The sequence below is a fragment of the Perna viridis genome, chromosome 6, assembly GCF_037379345.1.
Source record: "Perna viridis isolate PV_CMFRI_1.1 ecotype Kerala chromosome 6, ASM3737934v1, whole genome shotgun sequence".
NCBI lineage: Eukaryota > Metazoa > Mollusca > Bivalvia > Mytilida > Mytilidae > Perna > Perna viridis.
This window is the reverse complement of record NC_142450.1, coordinates 379,004-404,263: the sequence shown is the minus strand read 5'-3', so window position 1 is coordinate 404,263 and position 25,260 is coordinate 379,004. Positions and strand designations below refer to the sequence as shown.

At 32.2% G+C, this 25,260-nt stretch overlaps 1 protein-coding gene across 11 annotated transcripts in view; it reads right to left on the bottom strand.

Annotated features, from left to right (window-relative positions):
* The window catches only part of LOC148613135 (dystrophin-like), a 236,455-nt gene that overhangs the window by 81,808 nt on the left and 129,387 nt on the right, over window positions 1-25,260 (bottom strand). For all 11 annotated transcript variants that reach the window (XM_088586300.1, XM_088586311.1, XM_088586302.1 and 8 more), the window contains 10 exons: window positions 24,977-25,144; window positions 15,827-16,204; window positions 14,362-14,534; window positions 10,187-10,319; window positions 7,973-8,148; window positions 7,020-7,170; window positions 5,316-5,462; window positions 4,205-4,393; window positions 3,219-3,435; window positions 1,272-1,474 (listed from right to left, as the gene is read on the bottom strand). In XM_088586300.1, the coding sequence (XP_088442426.1) occupies window positions 1,272-1,474; window positions 3,219-3,435; window positions 4,205-4,393; window positions 5,316-5,462; window positions 7,020-7,170; window positions 7,973-8,148; window positions 10,187-10,319; window positions 14,362-14,534; window positions 15,827-16,204; window positions 24,977-25,144 (1,935 nt within the window). The remainder of the gene's footprint in view (window positions 1-1,271; window positions 1,475-3,218; window positions 3,436-4,204; window positions 4,394-5,315; window positions 5,463-7,019; window positions 7,171-7,972; window positions 8,149-10,186; window positions 10,320-14,361; window positions 14,535-15,826; window positions 16,205-24,976; window positions 25,145-25,260) is intronic.

Here is a 25,260-nt window from a genome sequence, read left to right as displayed (position 1 = left end):
TATTGTAAAAGACTTAACAAAATTAAATTAAATCAAATTAAAAAGTTAAATAATTGCCTAATGAATAGCTGTCCTAAATAATGCATCATCTAACACCATTCTCTCCCTATTTTTGGTGTTACATGTTCTAAAATTCTGGGGATAAAGTATATAATAATGCAAAATGCAAAAGAGCTCCTCCATATTTAACAAAAATTGCAGCAAAAATCATCAAAATCCCTCAAAGCACTTTTAATTATCAAAGGACTTATGTACTGATGAACCAGCATGCAATGTACCATAGTAATATATCTGTCAACAGACAGGTTGTTTTTAAAGAGCCTGAATTGCTCAACTGGATTGATAACCAACATACTATTTTTGTAAAAGTGGCCATGGCTTTTTCTTAGACAAAATTCCTAATGTTCATACCAAAGGAACAATCATATCAATTTTCACTGAATTCTGACCAGAAATTTCTGAAAGAAATAACATTAAAAATTGTGATAAAATGTGGAAAAAAAAAAGGCAATAACTCCAACATGGTGGAGCAGATTAATTAAAACATTTGACCACATATAGATCTCATCATACAGAACACCTTTACCCCATCAGAATTTGGCTAAACTAATGGTTTTAGACATATATGCAAAATATTCCGGATTGACCCCTATGTTCTATTTTTGTAAGATCAGCAATATTTTTCAACAGATAAAAAATCCCCAGATCAGTTCTATGCACAATACCCCTAGAAACACTCATACCAAGTTTGGTCTAATTGGTCCAGTATTGTAAGAGAAGGAGAGTTTTAAAGAAAAAACATTAAAATTTGTGAAAAAATATTGAAAAAGGGCAATAACTACAACATGGCTTAATAAATTAACATGAAAATTTGACCATAAATAGATAGATCCCATCAGGCTGAACATTTTACACCATGTAAGAATAAGGCTAAACCTAACAAATTTTTAGATATAGGCAAAAAATTTCTGCCTGGATCCTGTGTTTTACTTTTAGTGACCCCACAACAATTCTATGCAGAACTTCCTAAGGAACATTCATACCAGGTTTGGTTTTTAATTGGTCAAGTAATTTCAGAGGAGAAGATGTTACCGGGGACAGATAATAAACAATGATGACTGACGCCAAGTGATGGCAATGGCTCACATGGCACTTTGGGCCTGGTGAGCTAAAAATCAACTATAGTTTTTTGTTCAACCAAACTTAACTTGAAGCTGGACTTTGCAGACAAAACAAAAGCTTTAAAGATGAAGAATTCAAACCAAGCTTACCATTTCTTTCTGTTTCATATCTTCAATATCTTTAATATCACCCACTGTGACTCTCTGTGACTTAAGCATACGTTCCAACAAAGTCAACCAATCTCGAAGTTCTGCAATAGACTTGTCGAAATCTGGCCATTGGGAAGATTTGGTGCTCTCAGTTTGAACTGTTTCTACAGAAACTTTTTTAATATGCAAGGCTTCTGCTTTCACTAAAAAAAGATTGTTTCAATTCTAAGCCAAGTAACATTAATTACACCACATAGATAATCTTGAAGGTGTAAATTAGAAAAATAAACTATTGATTGCAAAAACAACTTAATTAAACTGGATGTATGTTCAATACTGTATCAATGAAATCAGTTTCTCATATCATGCGGTAGTTTTTATATAATATAATTCCTCCTTCATAATTAAATCTAAGTACTATTTGTTGTCAGTTCAGTTAAAATATTTTTCAATGGCAATAACCAGGTATAATCCATAATTGATTAATCATAATAATGAAAGTCACCAGTCCAAAGGGATTATCTATAATGAGTCAACAGTTCAATGGGATTATCTATAATGAGTCAACAGTCCAATAGGATCACCTAAAATGGGAGTCATCAGTCCAATAGGACTATCTATGATGGGAGTCACCAGTCCAATAGGACTATCTATAATGAGTCAACAGTCCAATGTGATCAACTAAAATGGGAGTCGCAAGTCCACTGGAATTATCTATATTGGGAGTAACCATTCAATGGGAATCACCAGTCCACTGGAATTATCTAAAATGGGAGTCACCAGTCCAATATAGGACTATCTATAATGAGTCAACAGTCCAATGATATTATCTAAATGGGAGTCACCAGTCCAATGGGATCATTTAAATTGGGAGTAACCAGTCCACTGGAATTATATATAATGGGAGTTACCAGTCCAATGGGATCAACTAAATTGGGAGTAACCAGTCCACGAATTATATATAATGGGAGTCACCAGTCCAATGGGATTATCTATAATGGGAGTCACCAGTCCATTGGAATTATCTGTAATGTGAGTCGCTTTCCAATAGGATTATCTATAATAGGAGTCACCAGTACAATGGGATTATCTATAATGGGAGTCACCAGTCCAAAGGGATTTTCTATAACGAGTCAAAGGTTCAATGGGATTATCTATAGAGTCAACAGTCCAATGGGATCATCTAAAATGGGAGACACCAGTCCAATAGGACTATCTCTAATGGAAGTCACTGAAGTCCACTGAAATTATCTATAATGGGAGTCACTATCGAATAGGATTATCTATAATGGGAGTCATTTTACAGCTAAATCAGTTTTGAAAACTACTTTTTAGCCAATATCAAATCAAGACTTAAAGGCCTTTTTAATCTGATGTTTTGGTTCTTCAGCCATTTTAAAGCTAATGTCTTGGATCTTGGGCTAGTGTCTTGTTATTAGGTCACTTTTAAGCCAATGTCTTGGTTCTTTGGCCATTTTAAGCTAATATTTTGGTTCTTGGGCCTATTTAAGCCAATGTTTTGGTTCTTGGGCCATTTTTAAGCTAACATTCTGGTTCTTCAGCCATTTTAAAGTTGATGTCTTGGATCTTGGGCCATTTTTAAGCTAATGTATTGCTTCTTGGGTCATTTTGAAGTAATGTCTTGGATCTTGGGCTAGTGTCTCGTTATCAGGTCATTTTTAAGCCAATGTTTTGGTTCTTGGGCCTTTTTTTGATAAAGGAGACATTACTTTGTATTGTTTTATTGCTTCCAAAACATGTGGGGAAGGGTAGGGGAGGGAGGTTATAACACTCTTAACCAGACAAAATGATGAAAGAGGTTTTATTAATATGGCCATAAAACTGAGTAATGAGCCCCTAAAAATAACAAACATATATGGCCTGGGAATTAAGAAATTCCAGTAGCCTCATCTATTTAGCATTAATATAATACATTTTTCAGTTCACCTTGGGACATAACTTCCATTTTTTCCTCTGTGACAGGTCGAAGTTCAGTTGCCAACTGTTGGATTATCTCCCAATCAGAATTAAGATTATTGATTTGCTGCTGAATTGCATCTGGAATGATCACTTCCTGTTCTGCACATTCTTCCATTAGAATTCCATAATCACTATTTATATATTCAACATTTTGTCTTCTGGATTCTATAGCTTCCTTAGTTGTCTGCAAACAAAACACATAACAAATATCAAAACATACATTCAAAAATTTCATTTATCAGTATTTAGCTATGGTCTTGTCAATTATTCTTTCCGAAATGTGATTGGGTAAAGCTGAAGAATTGTCAGAATGCTGATATATTCAAAAGTACCTGTAGCAATGTCCTATGCACAAATAAAAAAATCTTTAGGTTTAGAACACATTAATATGAATAACGTCAATCTTACAAATGTCAGAATACAGAGGATCCTGTACATATTGATTATCAGAGACTAGCAGCAATATATTTCAATTTTGTTTTTGGGGCTCAACACAATGAAAGAACTGACATGCATTTCAAGATTCCAAATACTGATAAGAGAGAACAATATAAACAGAGATTGGTCACTGTTAATTAAAATGTCATAGTGACATGTGGTCAAAAACTGAATAGATATGGAAAAGAAATGTAGTGATCCTAATTCAACTATAAACTTACTAGCTTTGACCTAACATGAGTTGTTCTGACTCAGAGTATGGGGGCATGTGTATAATACAGATATATAACTGTAATGTTGTCATGTTAATGCAACTATCTATCAAATATGACTGATCTAGCACAAGAAGTTTATATCAAACTGATGTAGTAAATTTTGAAATATAACAAAAATTTTTTATCAAGGACATTCATGTGATACCTATTAGTCTAGCCTTCTGGAATTTGATACTAGATGAGACAAAAAATACCACAGCATAAAACTGTTCAGGCCATCATGTTTGTTCTATAAATTACCTGTGGATCAACAACAACTGAATCATCTCCTTCAGCTGATGTAGCCGACCCTGGTGTTCGCTGTGATTCTAAAATTAATCTCGTTGATGACAACCATGATTGTATTTCATCTATTTCTAGTTGGAATGTACGTAACTTGTGAAGTCTGTTCTCTGTAAGTTTTATATTGACTGGAATATCTTTAACAACCTATAATACATATTACACATTACACAGCTAATACAAAAAAATCCTCATATCTTCAATGACAAATTAAGAAACTAACAATCAGTGAGAAATACAAAATGCATTTTCAAAGATTTAATTTGGTTGTAAATTGGTACAAAATTAAATCAGTTAATATGATAAACACATTTACCAATTATGGTGTGACCAATCAACCATGAAGACAGGATAAATATGGTGTGACCATCCCAACCACGAAGATAGGATAAATATGGTGTGAGTATCCCAACCATAAAAATAGGATAAATATGGTGAGACCATGAAAACAGAAACAAAGGGTATTTGTCCTATCCTTACATTTTCTCTTATTCACTTAAACCAGACTGATATGATTCATGGACTCTAGACATGATTTTATGGATTTTTGACATGAGTGAATTACCTCCTTAAGACTGCTATTTTAATTCAGATTCAAATAAACAAGAATTGTTTTGTCAACTTTCAAATGAGCTCAAAATCTTTCAGAAGGACATATGTATAATAAGAATACTAGTTTTGTATACATAGAATGGGGAATTCAGTCAAAACAGTTCAACTGAATTCTCTTGACTTTGCAAGTTTGTGTATTATTTAATGTCCCTCTGATTTGTGATTACGAGTCCTGCAATATTGTTTTTATCTTAATGTTTGATTGAAAAATATTACCTACAAAATGAGTTCACTACAGATCCCAATATGAATATAGCCCTTTTTTCTCTATTTCCCAAAGCTCCTACATTATATTGTGTGGGTCATACTTAACATAACTAAGATATCTGAACTTCCCACATTATATTGTGTGGGTCATACTTAACATAACTAAGATTTCCTAACTTCCCACATTATTTTGTGTGGGTCATACTTGACAATACACAAGATTTACCAACCTTTGATATCAATAATTTACCGTATCAAATCTTGATTGAAGATTTTCCAAGTCTTTTTTAATATTATCTTTATCCTCTGCAGAAACATCTTGTTTGAGCATAGCCTGTCCATTCCGTAAAACAGCATTTAGTGTCTGCTGACGAGCCTCCACCTCATCATCTCGATCCTTGTAAAAAGAAAATTATAACAATAAATTATTCCTGGCTACAACATCTGGAGGATAAATTAGGTGAATGTTTCCATGGACAACTTATTCTGTAACAACCTGTTTCATAAAAAGATCACTTTAGACAGTAGAGGCGCACTAATCATTGGGATCATTGAGTTATCGGTTGTTTGGGGAGCTTATTGATTCGATGATTGATTTCAAGATACCAAAATTGATTCGTTCATGTCTTATAAAATATGAAGATTTTTTCTTTATCCTTCTTTTGGAAGCCATCTTTTCTCTAGTCTGACCGGAATTTTTATCTTTCTGATGACAGACAGTTGTTCTATTTTTAACCGTAACATTAGACGATTCTATTGGTTGTCTGTCATCAAATTAACATGCGACTGTATTAATGATGATATCATGCATTTACATAAGACATAATAATATCCAAACTTGGTAATGGAGGCATTCTGGCAATACGGCATTGAAGGTTCATCCTTATCAAACTCCCAGAACACCCATCATTGATCATTGGTAGATGTTAACACAATGATCATCAATATGGAAATTTTGATCAATTATCAATACTAACAGACAAGGGATCTTTATACAGAGGTAACTGTGTTTATGACTGGTCTTTACTGACAAGGATCTTTATACATAGGTGAATGTTCTGATAAACAAAAGTTAATGTTCTATGATTACAAAGAATATTCTCATGTTTTTGATTTTCAGCTGGATTATGTATTACATGTGAATTAATTTCTTATTCAATCTGTAAAAACAAAGTGTAAAATTTTGTGTCGTGCAATTTCCCACAAAGATGAACCCAGGACTAAGAAATCAAAACCTAACATTTATATAGTGAATGATACATTTCTATAGTGATTGGTACATTTATATTGTGATTGGTACATTTATATTGTAAATGGTACATTTATGTAGTGATTGGTACATTTATATAGTGATTGGTAGATTTATATAGTGATCGGTACATTCATATTGTGATTGGTACATTAAGAAAAATAGAATAAACATAGATGATGGTCACTAAGCCAAGTTAACAGTCTAAGTCATGTTAAATCTACACAACAACAGTAATGAACAAAGAAATCCTTACTAATTACCTAATTAACTGTGTTTTTAATTAAAATTACATCATTGCATTGCTGCCATTAAAAAACCAAATCAAATAAGCTTCATAATTACCAATGCTGATCATATTGCAATAATAAAGTAATCTAATCAATTTGATTGCATTCCTGCAGTGAATGTTTATGTTCATGAGAAAAGAGAAAATTTCATAACTATAGAACCTGAATTTGTGTAAAAAAAATACTGCAATATTTAATGCTTGAAGAAAAATTCATTTATTGACAAAGTCTATCAACCCATTAATTTTATACTTGGAAGTGGTCCATCCAATGATGTAATTAACACTTTAAGTAACTGTCATCTGTTGACAAACAAGTAACGTCCAATAAAAGCATGTTTCAATACCTCAAAACATCATTTTGAAAATTTCATTAAAAAAGCAAAAAAAAAAAAAAAATTGGCATCAAAACAAACCTTAAGTTTTTCTAGAAAATCCTCTAGAGCATCCTCCTCTAAAGTAACGAAAGTTGTGAGAATGTTCTCAGTATCATCAATCCAGAAAAATAACTCATCCATATCCTCAGTGAACTCACTTGTTCGCACACTACTAATGTCACTGTCAAATCTAAAAATAGAATTCAAACTTTTGAGATGAATTACAATTCCAGCATTACTTGAAAGTAAATTTTGCAATGTTTTCCCCAAGTAATCATAGGAAAACAGTTTGACACTCAATGTAAGCTTAAATTCCTTAAACTGTCAAATCCATAGAAAATCAGAGAAATGGAAATTCTAGTCATATAATATAGTTTTGTTTGAAACAAATGATGTGACTTGGAAATCTTTACAAGTTCATAAAATTGCAAAAGTATTGTTTATCAAACTGCAAATTCAATTTTAATGGTAGAATTAATCAAGATTTAAATGCAATGGTTAACATGGATACAGTCTCACGTTACAGTAAGTGATATGGAGAGTACCTGTATTCAACTACTTTGCTGAAAATGACACATGTCAATCAAGAATGCTGAAAAACCTACACTGGGTTTATATGAATGAACACATGCCCTAACTTCTATAATTCAATGTCTATTATAGTAAATGCAGGGGTTTTAGGCAGTTCTAAGGGCTTCTGGAATTAGTGCATCTTTAATTAGTGATTAAATTTCATTAAATTATTCCATTTGTGCTAAAAATAAACTCAAAACAATGGACATCAAAAGCTACATTTAATTTTTGTTGATAATTTATATTGGTAATTCAGGAGATAAACTGGTATTTATACTATTACAAGATTAAATGATTGTGTGGTTTATATCTTCCATCATTAAATTAAATATGCACTATCAAAGAGAAAGGTTTATTGGGGAGTTATAAATATAACCATCTCATCTTAAAAAACAACAGTTATACTAAATGGAACAAACTTGTCATGTCTGTCAACCACGGTAGAACAAACTACTTTCCATCTCTCATTTAGAACCTCAATTTTCTCCTGCAATACTGAGGCATCAATGGCGGCTGAGTGTCTAATGATTTCTTTTCCTGAAGCATTCAAACTGTTCACCTGCCCCTGTTTTTTCTTAATTTCTGTTTCTAAATCCTACAATAATATATAACTCTGATCAAACAATAACCTAACATTAATTGATTACCTCCCCTAACCACTCAATACCCCATTACAAGATGAGTGCCTCTCCTAATCATTTAATAATCCAACACAAATTATTACCTCCCATAATCACTCAATAACTCACACAAGATGATTACCTCTCCTCATCACTTAATAACCCAACACAAGTTATTACATCCCCTAATCACTCAATTCCCAACAAAAGAAGATAAAACTTTTTACCACTCAATAACTTATGATACCTCCCCAATTACTAAATAACTCGCACAAAATGAATACCTACCATACTCACTCAATAACCCAATACAAGATGATTACCTGCCCTAATCACTTAATAACCCAACACAAGTTGATTACCTCTCCTAATCATTCAATAACTCAATACGAGTTCATTTCCTCCCCTAATCACTCAGTAACCTCACACAAATGAATACCTCCCTTAATCACTCAATTCCCAACTAAAGATGATTACCCCCAAATCACTCAATAACTCACGAAAGATGGATACCTCAAAACATCACTAAATAACCAAACACAAGATTATACCCCCCAGCAACCACCCTTAATCACTCAATAACCTAACCTGAGTTGATAACCTCCCCTAATCACTCAATTACCCAACATGAGATGATTACCTCCACTAATCAATCAATAACCTAACCTGAGTTGATTACCTCCCCATATCAGTCAAATATTCATTCAAGTTAGTCATACTTAATCCATTACTCATGTGATCTTACTACCCTGATCATTCAATACCTCACATGAGTCTATTAACTTTCCTGATAATTCAATAACTCACATGAGTCTATTAACTTTCCTGATCATTCAATAACTCACATGAATCTATCAACTTTCCTGATCATTCAATATCTCACATGAGTCTATTAACTTACCTGATCATTCAATAACTCACATGAGTTAATTACCTTTCCAAAACATTCCATTACCCATATAAGTTGTTTACATTCCCAGCTAAAATAGCAGGCTTTTGGTTACATTTGGAGACTGAGGATAAAACATCAGGGCTGTGGCTATATTTGGAGACAGAGGATAAAATATCAGGGCTGTGGTTATATTTGGAAACTGAGGATAAAACATCAGGGCTGTGGATGTATTTGGAGGCTGAGGATTAAACACCAGGGCTGTGGTTATATTTAGAGGCTGAGAATAAAACATCAGGGCTATGGTTATATTTGGAGGCTGAGGATAAAACAGCAGAGCAACAAGAGGCTCCTAAGAGCCTGAATCGCTCACCTTGTTAAACTTTGCCTTTTAAGGGCAATAAACTTAACAAGGAGTTGTCCAAAAATTTTGACTAAAGAAGACTTTGGTAGGACTTATCATAAGGATCATTCCAGTAACTGAAAGTTTCTTTCCATCTATTATAGTTTTCAAGATATTGGCTGAAAACTGTAAAAAAAAAAACCCTGTCATTTTTTATCTTTCAAGGGAAATAACTCTTACAAGGAGTCGTATGACAACTTTGATCCCTGGAGACTTTTGTAGGCCTTATAATAAGGAACAATTCAGCCATTGAAAAAATTTGGCTAAACCTAACGGTTTTGGAGATATATTAAGTGAGAAACTACTGTCTGACCCCTATGTTCTATTTTAGTAACGGCAGCCATGTTTTTTTGATAGATCAAAAATCCCCACATCTACGCAGGATACCCCAAGGAACATTCATACCAAATTTGGTTTCAATTGGTCAAGTATTGTCAGAGGAGAAGATTTTTTTAGAGAAATAACATTTAAAAATTGCCAAATGGTGGCAATGTTTTTCAATGGATCAAAAATCCCCATACCAGTTCCATGCAGGTTACCCCAAGGAAAATTCACAAAAAGTTTGGATCAAATTGGTCTAGTAGTTTCAGAGAAGATTTTTGTAAAATTGTTAAAAATGAGGATGACGAATGCAATGTGAAAAAGGAAGTTGGGAAAATTGAAAAAAAATTCAATAGAATTCAGCTCATAACATATTTTCAGTTAAATGTAACAGTCCTACCTTGTACACAGCTTCTTGATCAGGGTTGTTAGATATAGTTTTTAGTGTGTCTTCTGTCACTGTAAGCCATGTTGTGAGAGATTTGAGATCACCATGGAACTGTTGCCATTGTTCTGTTGCCTTGGTCCATCTCCTGTAAAATGGCAGCAATTTGATACTCACAAATAAAAAAAATATACTCTTAAAATTGAATTTGTACTATTGGTAATTTACTAGAATTTGACTAGAATGAGGTAGAATACTTCTTGAAAAACTCTCTGAAAAATTAAATTTTGATTTGTAAAATTCTGTATGCCCAGTGTAAGTTGAGCCTGTCTGTTTTACCAGGGTTATAGTTATTTTAACTACCTTGATCTATGTGTTTTACACCCTTAACTATGTACATGTATTTGCCACTTTGACCTATGCATTTCACCACCTTGACCTATGTATTTCACCACCTTGTCCTAAGTGTTTCACCACCTTAATCTATGTATTCATAACCACCTTGACCTGTGTATTTGCAACCACCTTGAACTAAATATTTTTCCACCTTGATCTAAGTATTTCTCATCCTAACCAATAGTACTTTTACTTATCATATAAATACACACACTATACATTAATAGATGGCTAAGACCATGATTCATACTCACTTGATGAGATTCAAGTCATTAGGGACTACAATTCTACCCTGTATTATTCTAGCCATGTCTCACATTCCATGCATGTGCTAATAGAGGTTCATAATTTAGGTCTAATTATTGTAAACAAACAAACAAAGGGAAATATTTAGAATCACTAATTGTTTCTGACAGATCACTTCAACATGATGAATTCTTTGACAATCCTATACATCTTTAGAACCAGTAAAGCAGTAATATTTCAAACTCCCTTTATTCCAGACAATACTGCTGTTACTATTATGTCTGTAAATAATAAGGTCTATTTGTAACTTTATACTACAGGCATGTTGTCAGTCTTGTTGCAAATTTTGCATTCACAGTCCACATTAAAGGGTAATAAATGTATGTTTTATCACTGAGCTGATGAAACAACCAACAAATGCTAACAGCTTGATCTGAATTCTCAACAATATTCTCTACTTTACTAGATTTCCATTATGTTCACGATTCCAGCACTATGGGTAGTAAGCCTAAATATAAATCCCAAAATACTTTCTTGCATTTCCATAAGAATTCCATGATTCTAGCACATTTTCCCCCAACAAATCCACAATAGTTTAAAGGAGCGATTTACATTAAGACAACACATTTAACATCCTAGTCACTCCAAACAATGTATTCTTAGAGGATCATCTTTCAGTCTTAAAGCCAGCAATACAATGGACTACATATCAAATATCTCATTAAATAATTTCTTTTCAATGAAAGTCCACTAATGAACTTTATAGATATATGATAAATAACAATGTGTTATAAATCTTGTATCTGATATTGAGAAATGATTACTGAGTAATGTCATACATGTATCTTCACAATGTCATTGTTTAAGTGACATCAAATCAGCTATAAGAACAACACAACAAGGTCATGCAGTTGACTTGGTCCAAGAGTTTCACACTGGGCAAAGTAACATCAATATAATTCTAAATTAAAGTATCAGAAGAAATTCATCACACTATCTGTAGTATTCCATAGTACACCGGTTCATTTGTATCATCCACAGTATAAGCTTGCCTACCCTAGAGGTTCTACAAAGGCTGACAGAGGACCTTCTGGTAATAACTTGTCAATAGAAGAGGTTGGACCAGATGTATACAGAGACTAGGTTCTACAAAGGGTTCTTTTACATCTGGGAGAGGGTGATAATAACTTATTATAAGAGATTAGTACAGAACCAGATATTTACTGAATTGTGATAAAGTTTGATATGATGTATACAATAAGGTATTGTACAGGTGGTAATACTGTTGTCAAAATCTAATTCATAAGTTGGCGTGAAACACTATCTCTCCTTTACGAAATACAGTATCTGTCTATAAATACCAGAAATCAAATTCACTTTATCAAAGATGAATAATACCTGCTATATTGAACATTAAATTTATCTGATGACTTATTCATTGACAGAATGACAATGTAAATGTAATGACTACATGTTGTAACATCAAACATTAAAAGTGCTTCAGATTATGTAGTATAACAAAATCCATGTGTATTCCAAAGCTCTGTTAAGATCCTTTTATACATAAAATTATCTTTGGAAAGAACACATCATTCTGTTGTACTCAATAGCTGCCTTTGTAAATTTTCTACAGAATAAAACATCCAAGCAAATTGGTTGATGTTCACAAAAATATCAACTGATCAAATATATTTGGTATTGTTTAATTCATCTACCAGCAATGGATCTATAATAACTGGACTATTTAACTTATGTTTACAGAAATCAGCTGATGTTGGTGAAATTTTTAATTCACAGAAAGTGCTTGGGATGGTATCAATATTGATCAGTCCAGTAATGTAAAATATTGCTAAATTGATGCTGTCCCAAGTGAACAGCTATTTCTCAAAATACACGTTTACTTCAGCACATAGTGACAAGGCTAAATCCTGCAAAAGCTTCCATTGTTGTTAATCATAAAGTTTTTGTGACTAATTAAGACATGGATATTCACTCAATATTTTATCCTTTAGTATGCTCCATTATGAATTATCCCTTACTATGCTCCATTTTGAATTATCCCTTACTATGCTCCTTTTGAATTATCCCTTACTATGCTCCTTTTGAACTGTCAGATTTAATATTCCTCATTATACTGTTAATAAACAGCAAACCACTGAAACCAGTCAAAACATAAAACACATTTTTGTCCTCAACAAAAAGCATAGAAAAGGTATATTTTCAGCATTAACTAATTTTCAATATTACCAGTCAAATGAACTTCACTATTTATACCCAATGCATCCATTACCAATGTTTATTTTTACATAAATAATAAATAAATGAAATATTCCAATTTTCTCTAATATATCATTCATTCATAGCTGGTTTGGAATGTCGTCTCAGGAGATTTAAGAATCATTCTCTTACAACTGTACATTTAGCTATATGTCAATGGATGCTTTAGTACTTTGATTCCATAGTAAGCCGTATTCTAATCCCAAATATCCCACTATCTACTTATAGTATGTATATTTCCCACTATTTAAACAATGTCATCCATGATACACATCTTAACTTTGAACCATTTGAAAACCTTTGTCAATTTTTTCTAGTATAGAATTTCATCATAAGCAACATATAATATCTGATATGTATTATTAATATGTACCGGTATAATATTATTAATCAAACAGAGTCATCAATGTACAAAGGAGACATGAACTATGTATGATCATTTTGTAAACCTACATTATCATAATACATCTTGTCACAGAACTACATGAAGTGTACAATCTGATGTCAATACAATTCAATCCTCAACTTGACCAGTAAGTTTATTTCATTAGACATTTAAATAGTTTTTCATCTGTGGAAAATTAGAACAAAAGTTGCTACCTATGAAAAAACTAGACATTGCCTGTAAAGGGACTAATACCCCTTGTTGAACCATTTGAGGACCAATGCTATTTATATTAGACATAATTTGACTGGAGATAAAGTAAGAATTTTTGATACACAATTTTACTGCCCTTTCTAAAACACCCAACTCCACATCATAATCTGTACTATATTTTTTTGTTGACAGTATGCACGTCACCACATGGTTACATTATATCCCACAAAGTTTCTTGACAATGTTGCAATCTGCTTAGAAAATAGACAGACAGACAGGGTGAAATCTATATATCCTCCCACTTCTTTTGTGGGGGTATAACAACCTTAAAAACGTGAGCCATCTGCATGAAAAATGACCAATGCATTTCATAATCAAAACTTTTCTATCTACATGTCAATCCACTAAGGTCACACCCACATGCTACATCTCTCACTTCATTTCTGTATGAAGGTCCTAAAAGAGTGTTGAATTAATTTAGAGGAATACAAAAAAATAAAATGGGCTCTCAAAAACTTCCTTTCTCCACAACTCCTCAAACAAAGTCATTGTTTACAACTAATGAAGCATAGTCAGACAGTGAAACAGACTGTGAGAGAAACAAAGAGTTATTACCAAACTTTATGATAAAAAGAATAGTGCTGTGTGGTATTTTCTGTCATTAATTACATACCTATGACTAATATGGAAGTCATCGTTCACTTGTTTCCAATCTGCATTCAATTGATCCAGAGTTACATGAAGTTGTCTCCCCTCATCAACTGTACATTGTGGTAAAACTTCTACTTTTAAATCATCCAACTTTCCAACCTGCCCTGCCAATTTCTGTAGGTCTGACTGGACTTTCTAGAAATCAAAATTTAAAAACTCAATTGAAAAGCCTTCTAAAATCTAAGGGAAAAATGGCTGTTAATATATGGATTTTTGCTTGAACTATGAAGTGTGTGCACTGCTGTGAGATATCTTACCAGTATGGTGTCATTCTTAATGAAAAGCTTACAGATTTATTAGATTTGTTGTTCTTGTTCATTTAAGAAAATTAGGCATTATTGTCAATATATCAGTAAATCAGATGAATCCCCATGGGGAAAAAAATGTTTTCAACATTTAATAATCCCCAGTGTATAATATACACTTTCTTTGTGAATATTGAAAATCAATGACAAGCTTCATTGTGATAACTGAATTTGGGTGAATACCAAAACAGCATACTTATCATCATTGTTGAAGTGTATTGACCCCTTCTGTAGCAATATTCAGTTTGGAAGTATCTCGACTAGTAGTGTATTTAAAAAATCACAAAATGTGTCAAATTTCCTAACAGTCAGTAAAGATGGTTACAAATGTCATGTGAGTTTCCTGATGGTCAATACAGATGGTTACTAATGTAATGTAGAGTTTATGATGGTCAGTAAAGTTTCATAAAAAACCAAGATCTAAGAGCAAGTAATTCCTTTATCCTTCAGGTCTGAGCACTGGTAATATCAGATTTTATAGAAATCTAATACATAAATATGTGCTGTTTTATCCCTTGATAGAAGCAGGAATCAGACTATCATTATTGACCAATAAATCATTATAAAAAGAGCTAGTAGCTGATACTTACAATACCAAGATAACATAATGGGAGGACAAGATTGTACCCTCAGTAAATGTCAAAGTAACATAGATTCTACATGGTTGCCAAAACAAGGTTTATAGGCAAGTCATAATTAGTGCTAATGTAAACTTGTCACAGCTTGTTACTGAAGTTTACATGGAAATATCATCTTCAATATTATAAAATAATCTAATCTCAGTAACGAACATGGTTAATATCTGATGGAAATGTTTTTGATTATAATTTCAAAGGATTGCTAGTCCTTTGGTTGGCAAAACGACTAATTAGACAAAAGAAGATGTTTTTGTTTTTTTTTTTTTTTCAGAAGGAGCATGTATAAACTATTAGTTGCATATTGTAAAGTGGTTGATCATTTTTTTTCTGAGAGAATATTTCAGTTTCCATTTCAGTAATCTGTGAGTGTTTTAAATTTTTCTCCTTTTCTTCCCAACCTTATTCCATGGCAGGAAGGATCTGTAACCTAATGAAGGTCAACTATTGTTTAAAACATCACTATTAGCTTTAGATAAAAACTTACTTTTAAAATAGCATCCTGCTGTGAAAGGTCTTCATATTCGTTGCCATGGAGTTCTGGTGACCTCAATGAACTTTGAATATGTGAAATTTTATCCATAAGACTTTGTAAGTCCAATGTAAATTGAGACGGATAAGGGGAAGAATCCTTACGTGACGAAACATTTTGACTCCTAACTGAAATGACCTTATCAGCCACACTAACATCCTGTTTTTTATGACGATAAGTAACACATCTTTTGTCAACATCATTCCACCGTTTGCTCAAATAATCAAGTTCTGGTTCGGTAATTTCATTAGCACCTTCCAAACAGAGTTGTTCCCCTTTTCTTGTTAATGCAGTAAAACTGGACTGTCTTCTTCTTAATTCATCTTCATATGCCTGTAATAAAGCAATATTAGAATGTTATTGCATTATATTGCAATTTATTCCATAATTTGAACTTTTTTATTTGTTGGTGGACTAAATGTATAGCAGTTGTTATAATCTATGATAAGACTATCAATCAAAAACAAAATAAAAAAAATTCACAGAAAGAAAAAGTGATCATTCAAATGTTTTATAGAGATCTGTCTGTTATAAGACCATGATTATTGTAGTCTAAAATATGAAATGAATGTTCATTAAAAAAAAATAACATTACGTTCTAGAAAAAGCCTGGTAATAACAATAAATGTTCTATTTAGAAACAATGATCTAAACTTTTACACAAAAGATTGATAAAACAGATTAGTTAAGCAGATCTATATGGCAAGCCAAAGTAAACAAAAACGATCATTTTGCTAATACAACATGTATTAAAACATGATTTTTTAATATTACGAATTCATTTTCTAATACTACAAATTAGATTTCTAATTTCACAAAAAACTTTTTTAATATTAAAAAATCATTTTTTAATATTACAAATTCAATTGAATTTCTAATATTAAAAAAACATTTTTGAATATTAGAAATCGATTTTCTAATATTAGAAAATAGATTTGTCGTATTCAATGATGATTTTCAATATTAGAAATTCATTTTGTAACATTACAAATTCCTGATTAAGTAAATGAATTTTTAATATTACAAAAAAAAATTTGTAATATTACAAAATAAATTTGTAATATTGCAAAATAAATTTGTAATATTACAAAATAAATTTCTAATATTACAAAATATTGATTTTTGTCCACTTTGGCTTGCCATAGTACGTAACATGAGTAATTTACACTTTTTCCTATTAAAAAACAGAAATAACTCATCAGAAGATATATATAAATAACTTCTAACAAAGTACTAGGTATTCATACATAGTGGGGTTAGAAAATAACAAATTTTGGACATTTTACAACGTCTTACAGAAGGTATGTATTAATTCTGAAGCACCAAAATTTTCAAGAAAATTAAAAAGTTTTGAAACAGTAGGAGGGATACAGATGTAAAAACTACTATCCATCAACTTTTTTAAACGAAGTGTGAATTTTGTGCTATATTTCACAAGAAATAAGAAAAAAAATTACCCAAATAAATAGCCATGTATAAGTCCTTTTGTTAGGGAATACTTGTTTACAGAATTAAATAATAGCAAAATCAAATTGATATCCATAAAAGTGATAGTAAGTATCTGCTAAAATACATAGGTTTATAGCATAACACAATTTTACTCAAATTTGGAAATTTAGGGCGAATTTTGATGGACTTATTAATCTCAATATAAGATACCTACAGTAGAACAGTACTCCCAAGTAAATCTTAAAGATGTTTGCTGGTCATGTTCAGACATTTTGGTCAGATTTTCGGACTCCTCTTGTTTTATCCATTTCATAGCATTAATATGTTTTGCCCAGTGACTCTATCTTTTCTTTTCATATTTTACGAAACACACCTCAAAATGTTATTTCGGAAGTTTTTATCAAATCCTTATCTTTTCTTCAGTGTTTTTAATAGATAAAACCTACTAAGACAAAGCCTATGGAAAATCTAGAGAAATGCTTTTCCCACCACAATTTCAAAGGCTTATATCTCAAAAGAGCACAATGACATATCTATTTTTTTTCTTCTTACATTGTTCTAGCATGAAAGATCTTAAAAGATTTCACAACCTTTTGAAATCCTTGTTATTTTTAAATAGAACAGCAAACATCCTTACATCTGCAAACAATAGTAATTATCAAATTAGTGCAGTTGTCTCCCCTAGGTATAGAGGTTAAATATAAGGTTGAGATGAATCACCTGTACACAGGGGAAAAACAGAGCTATCAAAGAGCTGCACAATACATTTGCATCAAAATGATGAGGCAAAAATATAGCCTGGTAGGGATAGAATGAAGATGAATTTACCAGTTAGAGTGATGAAGGCTCCTGTAAGGCTGTACTTATCATTACCATTATCATTTGTTAAGTTCTTCCTCGGTAACATATGTTAACTGCTGGTTTATGTATCAAGAAATAGTAAATTTTACTTATAGTATATGTTGTATATCTCAGGAGTATATTCCTGTATACCAGTTTCTTATAACCATACTTTTGTGAAACTACTTTAACCTTGGCATTACTAAACATCAGGGATCTACAACAACACTAGATTTTTAGTTTCTAGTGTTAATGTGCACCACATGATAAACCCTGAGCTACTAGTATATCAATGTGAAGTTTGTTTTGATTGAATAAGAAGTATTTCATGGTCAAATCATTAGAATCTTTCTTTGTTTAGTGATTGCAGAGCAGTAAATATCAATATGTTCAATTTTATTGTTTTTTTTTTTTAAAGTTGAGTTGAAGTGATCCAAAGTCTAGGATCATCCTTTTAGTGTTTACATATTAATGGGGCTGCATATTTGATAGTGGGAGCAATTCAGCCCCTATGTTTAGATTATGACAGATGTATCCACATGGGCAGTAGCAAAATAGATTACCTTAAAGAAAGGGGACATAAAAAATGGTAAATGCAAAATGTATTCAGGTCAGATAGTTGTGAAAAACATTGCTACTTGTGATTCATCATGATTACAACCTAACAGCGCAAATAGGAGTATTAGCATTGGTACATACATTTTTCAGCATCCATACACCAAAACCTATAGCTATCCCCATAAAACAGAGCAACACCAGAATGATCAAAACAATGAGGGCTGTCACTAAGCTCACTAAGTCACCCATATCCTAGGTTAAATAGAACTTCTGAGGCAAGTCACTAAGTCACCCATATCCTAGGTTAAATAGAACTTCTGAGGCAAGTCACTAAGTCACCAAGTCTCCTTGATTACACAGAACTTCTGAGGCAAGTCACTAAGTCACCCATGTCCTAGGTTAAATAGAACTTCCGAGACAAGGTCACTAAGTCACCCATATCCTAGGTTACATAGAACTTCCGAGGCAAGTCACTAAGTCACCCATATCCCAGGTTACACAGAACTTCTGAGGCAAGTCACAAAGTCATCCAAGTCTCCTTGATTACACAGAACTTCTGAGGCAAGTCACTAAGTCACCCATATCCTAAGTTAAATAGAACTTCCGAGACAAGTCACTAAGTCACCCATATTCTAGGTTACATAGAACTTCTGAGGCAAGTCACAAAGTCATCCAAGTCTCCTTGATTACACAGGACTTCCAAGGCAAGTCACTAAGTCATCCAAGTCTCCTTGATTACACAGAACTTCACAGGCAAGTCACTTAGTCACCTGAGTCTCCTTGATTACACAGACAGAAGTAGTGAGAAAGTCAGTGAATTAGTCTTTGCTGGTATATGTATCAAAATAAATGAAATTCCTACAGAATTCATGTTTCAGTTACTTCATCAGAACTATTCCACGATGTTCATGCATAAAAAAAGTCATCAAACTTCACTAACAGCATGAATCATATTCACTTGTATGTGAATAAGATATTCATTTGTAGTGTGAATCATATATTCACTAGTAGTGTGAAAGATACATTCACTAGCATGTAATCTGATGTCACAAGTAAAGTGATAGAAGTATTCTACCACACATACTATCACGTCCAAGTTCCATCTTTCTTTGTGAAGGTATTATAAAGAGGAATTCTCTCCCATCAAGAATCATAATAGGTATTAATAGAAAACATACCCTCAGTCCAGAAATGATAGACAACCTTGTCCAAATTACTCTGTTCAGACCGATTATCATAAAATTATGCATGATGCACACAAGTAATACCACATGTCGCTCATTATTCATCAGAATATTTCTTTGAAATCTGTTAAAATGATTCTACCAAACAATTAAAACTTTTAGTATGGTGTAAATTTTGCTGCTAATTAACACTATCGGTTTGATATTTACAGCAGGTTTAAATCCAAAGTTTTAATTGTAATCACTATTTACATCACAACCATTAACCAAATATACTCCAACTCAGATGCTGGTGAAGAAAACTCCCTTTCATTTATTTCAATCTAAGACAATTTGTATTGTTTTCTCCTACAACCATAAAAAATGAGAAAGATAACATTCCAATTTTCTTCCACTTTTCATATAAACAATATGCCTCTTCAAACTATCTTTGTAAACTTGACAAGGAGAAACAGATGAAAGATCATCAGATGAAACTTCACACAAGGTTCCTTTAGTTAGCTTCAATAGATCAGAATTGTCTATTATCCCTCATTAATAAACTATGATGTGTTTTCCACATTTTTTCTTCAAAGATAGCTTGTTCTCCCTTTATGAAAAGGCGAATGATGCAATGTTCAATTTTGTTATCATTGTAAACAAGTAAACTATAAAGTCATTCAAGGAACAGTTCAGAAAAATTGCCTATCATGGCTTATCAACAAGTTGTTCTTAAAAATAGTTTTGCCCAGTATTTTGCTGAAAACTATGTCAGACAATGAACATCTTTGCCATGTAGTATGCTAAAGACCATGCCAGACAATGAATAGTTTCACTAAGCAGTACAAATGTATGCTGAAGACTTTGTCAGATAGTGAATAGTTTTGCTCAGTAGTATGCTGAAGACTATTGACAGTTAGTGAATAGTTTTGCTCAGTTGTGAGCTGAAGACTAAGTCCACAGATAAGTCAATACCCTGAAGTCCACACCATAATTCACTTTACTGAAGCCCACTAATAAGTCAAATTTTCACGGAAGTCCACCATAATTAAAAACTTTTGTTGCACAAAAGTTTCTTTTAAACACAAATTTAGTTCTCTTATATTAAAAGCCAAAGTCAGTATGCACTACATGTACTGTCTACTAAAACCCTCATCTTTAACCATAATCTCTGAATTTGTAATACATCCAATTAATCAAAACCCTTCAATTCTCCCTAAAGTTAATTGTACTCGCTAAGAAGAAACAGTCCAGTTTTACTATCATCAAAACCAACTTACAAACTGTAGTACTGTAAGAGGAGACAAGATATAATATACATGCCAAAACTCATGGCAGATGACGCGTGTGATGATAGACATCCTTTGTAATAATTAGTGAGATGGCGACCTCTAATTATAACACAGGTGGAGTATTGGTAAAAAACAAGCATAATTGTAAGCAGAAATAGTCATGATAAAAGATATCATGTTAATTATACTATGGTAATTAGAAGCTTCTTTGATGCCAAAATATAATTGCAATAATATTTTTTGATGTTAGATATATCCAGGATTGTATTTACATACACTTAATGATAAGTAAAGAAAATAATCTTGTGCAGTACATTGGTGTTGTAACAGGTAGAATTGAAACAGGTGTTACATGTTGATACAGTTGGAAATAAACAGTTTGTTTTTTCTCTACAAAACTCTTCTAACAGTTAGTTTTTTTAAACTTCTAAGTTTTATTTAGAACTTATTCAAGATTTATTTTACAAGCCTTATTCATAAACTTCTACAGTTAACATTACTATGTGAGTGAAGCAGCCTATTTAACGTATAGATATATAGATATATGTATTTGTAGTGAGAAACCCATCTTCAGGTAAATAAATCTACATATCTAAAAAAAGTTCTGAAATCCTGAGTTTCTACATTATGGTTGTAAATTAGTTGAAAGGTCGTGTCATGCACACATATTGAAGTTTGACAAAGTTCAGTGATAAAGCCAGCTTATGAATTAGTGTCACTTGGCCTCAGTTTGGTTGTGCAAGCGTATAAACTGGGTCCAAAATTTAAAACATTCCTAATAGTCAGAGTTCTTATCAATTTCAGTCTAACTTAAAGAACAGATCCTTCATTAAAATGTTACTGGGACAGATAAATGGTAATGATGAAACACAACCAAATAAGTCAATACAATTAACCAGTGCTGTCTAAAGAAAACCAACCAATCAGAAGGCTGATTACAAATTAATTAGTCAAAAATGAACTCTATAACTCAACTCTCATTCTACAGAGAATTTCTGATTTTAATGATAAAAATATCTTTGAACCCCTGTACTAATTTTAATTACTGAAATAACTTCATAATTCTGAAATTAATTGTTTTTATAAAGTGCACATAAGTCTGCTCATGATCATGCACATAAAAGCCCCTTTTCCAGAACAGATAATTACCAAAGCATCATTTAATCTCAACACACTCCTCTACCTGAGTAGAAAGTACCGAATATTTTTACGACCAGTATAAATGATTACTATTCTCAGAATAATTTGTTTGATGGGAAATAAGACCAGAAACTCTTAAGTTGTAATTAGTAGCCAAAGTAATAAAAGTATTAATGGGTAACACAGAAGATGAAGTTACTGCTACATTGGAGGAAATTAATTTAATTAGTAAGAAAAGGAGGGATTTTAAAGTTATGTAATCACAAACAGTGTTTTTAGTATAAGTAATTTTCTGTTGTTAATATAAAAAAAAATCCTGAAACTAAAGTTTTTCTATCTTTCCAATTTTTAATCCATTTTTTTCGGCAGGTGTTTCTAGAAAAGCAGCTTACCCTACCGGTGCACCTGGCACATGCTCCAAGTTTTTAGTGGAGTCCAAGGTGCTCTTCTACTTTTGTTATTTTGTATGTATTAGTTTGGTTATTTTATATTCTTTGTTGTGTTTGTCTGTTTTCTATGTCTGGTTTTTGTATCCAGATTATATTCTGTGGATTACTGCTAGAATCTTCATTCCCTTAATTACTCTTTAAAGATAGTCTTAAAAGTGGCATTTGGTACATTTTTGTAATCATGGATATAGAAGAGGATTTTTGATCTGATATATCAGATACATGAAACTTCACATTGGATCCCCAAAGGGATATATTATATACAGTGTTACTTCACATTGGATCCCCTTAGTGATATATCATATCCATGTACATGAAACTTCACATTCGATCCCCTTAGTGATATATCATATCCATGTACATGAAACTTCACATTCGATCCCCTTAGTGATATATCATATCCATGTACATGAAACTTTACATTGGATCCCCTAAGTGATATATCATATCCATATACATAAAACTTTACATTGGATCCCCTAAGTGATATATCATATACATGTAACTTCACACTGGATCCCCTTAGTGATATATCATATCCATGTACATGAAACTTCACATTGGATTCCGTAAGTGATATATCATATCCATGTACATGAAACTTCACATTGGATCCCCTAAGTGATATATCATATACATGTACATGAAACTTCACATTGGATTCCCTTAGTGATATATGATATCCATGTACACAAAACTTCACATTGGATACCCTAAGTGATATATACTATGTAAGATCACATTGAATCCCTAAGTGATATATCATATACATGAAACTTAACATTGCATCCCCTTAGTGATATATTATATAGAATGTAACTTTACATTTGATCCCCAAAATGATATATAATATTGATCGAATTTCGCATTTGATATACAGAGCTATATATCATATACATGTAATTTCACATAGGATTCCCAAAGTGATGTAATTCACATTTGAACTGAAATTTCTTTTGTCACATGAACACTTTCAAATGTCAGAGTCATGAAAAATGTGTCATAAAAAAACAAGACAATGAAAATACTTTGGTTTTCTAATAGCGTTGATCATGGTGATAATTGCAATAAAAATGTGGGCAAACCTATTAAGTTTTTAATGTTCTTCTCCAACCGTAAAAAAGTTATTGTAAATAAATGAACTTAAACTGACAACAACACCAACAATAAGGACAACATGATACATTAAAGAACCTTAGTGAGCACGCTCCCATTGTTGGATACTAAAGTAAACTAAAGAAATACATGTAGAAGGATCCTGATGCAAAAAGGAATAAGAGTGTTTTTTAGGCTTTAGACCTTTATCTTCTAACTAATGGCAGTTTAAAACTCCAGACTGCGATTTCTTTGAGTTTTAGTTAATCCAAGTAAATATCATTGTAGCGGAACAAACATATACTTGACCTATAACTTATCATGGTGAATTTATATAACAAAAAAAAAAAATGTCATAATCTGCAAGCGTTTAGAAAAAAAAGTCAGAAAAACGGTTATTTCTGTGAATTTAGCTAAGTTCAAGGTCCATAATTTTGGTAAAAATCATTGGAGTGGAACCAACTACAGCCTTGTCCTGTAACTTATCATGGTAAATTTAAATACTAAAAATCATGTCAATATCTGCAAGCGTTTTTTAAAAAAAATCTTGGAAACTTATTTCTGTGAATTTTGTTCAGTTCAATGCCCATAATTTTGGTAAAAATCATCCGAGCAAAACAAATGTAAACTTGACCTACAACTTATTATGGTGAACTTATATATATAAAAAATCATGTCAATATCTGCAAGTGTATAGAAAAAAAGTCCTGTTATTTCTTTGAATTTTGTTAAGTTCAAGGACCGTAAGTTCGGTATAAATCATCAGAGCTGAACGAAAGTTATACTTGACCAATAACTTATCATGGTGAGCTTGTATACCAAAACATATGTCAACATCTGCAAGCGTTTAGAAAAAAAGTCTGGAAAACTGAAGATGGACTGACGGATGTACGGGTCAAAAACATTATTCCCTTCGCAACTTTGTTGCTTGGGTTATAAATATGTATCAGAACATTTTTCAGGCAACCAATGAAAATAAATGCAACTACAGCAATTCATTTCACAGTTAATTCCAAAACATAATATTGAAATGATAAAAGTATGGAATAATATATAAAATTACAATATAAGTTATTTGGAGGAAGGTTATAGCTTTAAATTTCTATCATTGACCTTTACCTTTACAGTTTCAGGGTCAAGGTCAGGTGACTTCAGCTGTTCATCAACACCATCTAACCAAACATACAGTTGTTGTAAATCCCTGTTAAACTGGTTCCATTCTGGGGCAACAGAGAGCAGTGTATGTTTCTTGTTCTCAGAACTGGTTTTCACACTGTTCCATTTAGTCTGTACAACAATTTAAAAATCATAATATTGTTTGGTCCAAAATCACAGTCCTAATGATTTATACATCACTGATTCTGTTCAAAACTAAGATTCATTTTGCCAACAATCACATGAAA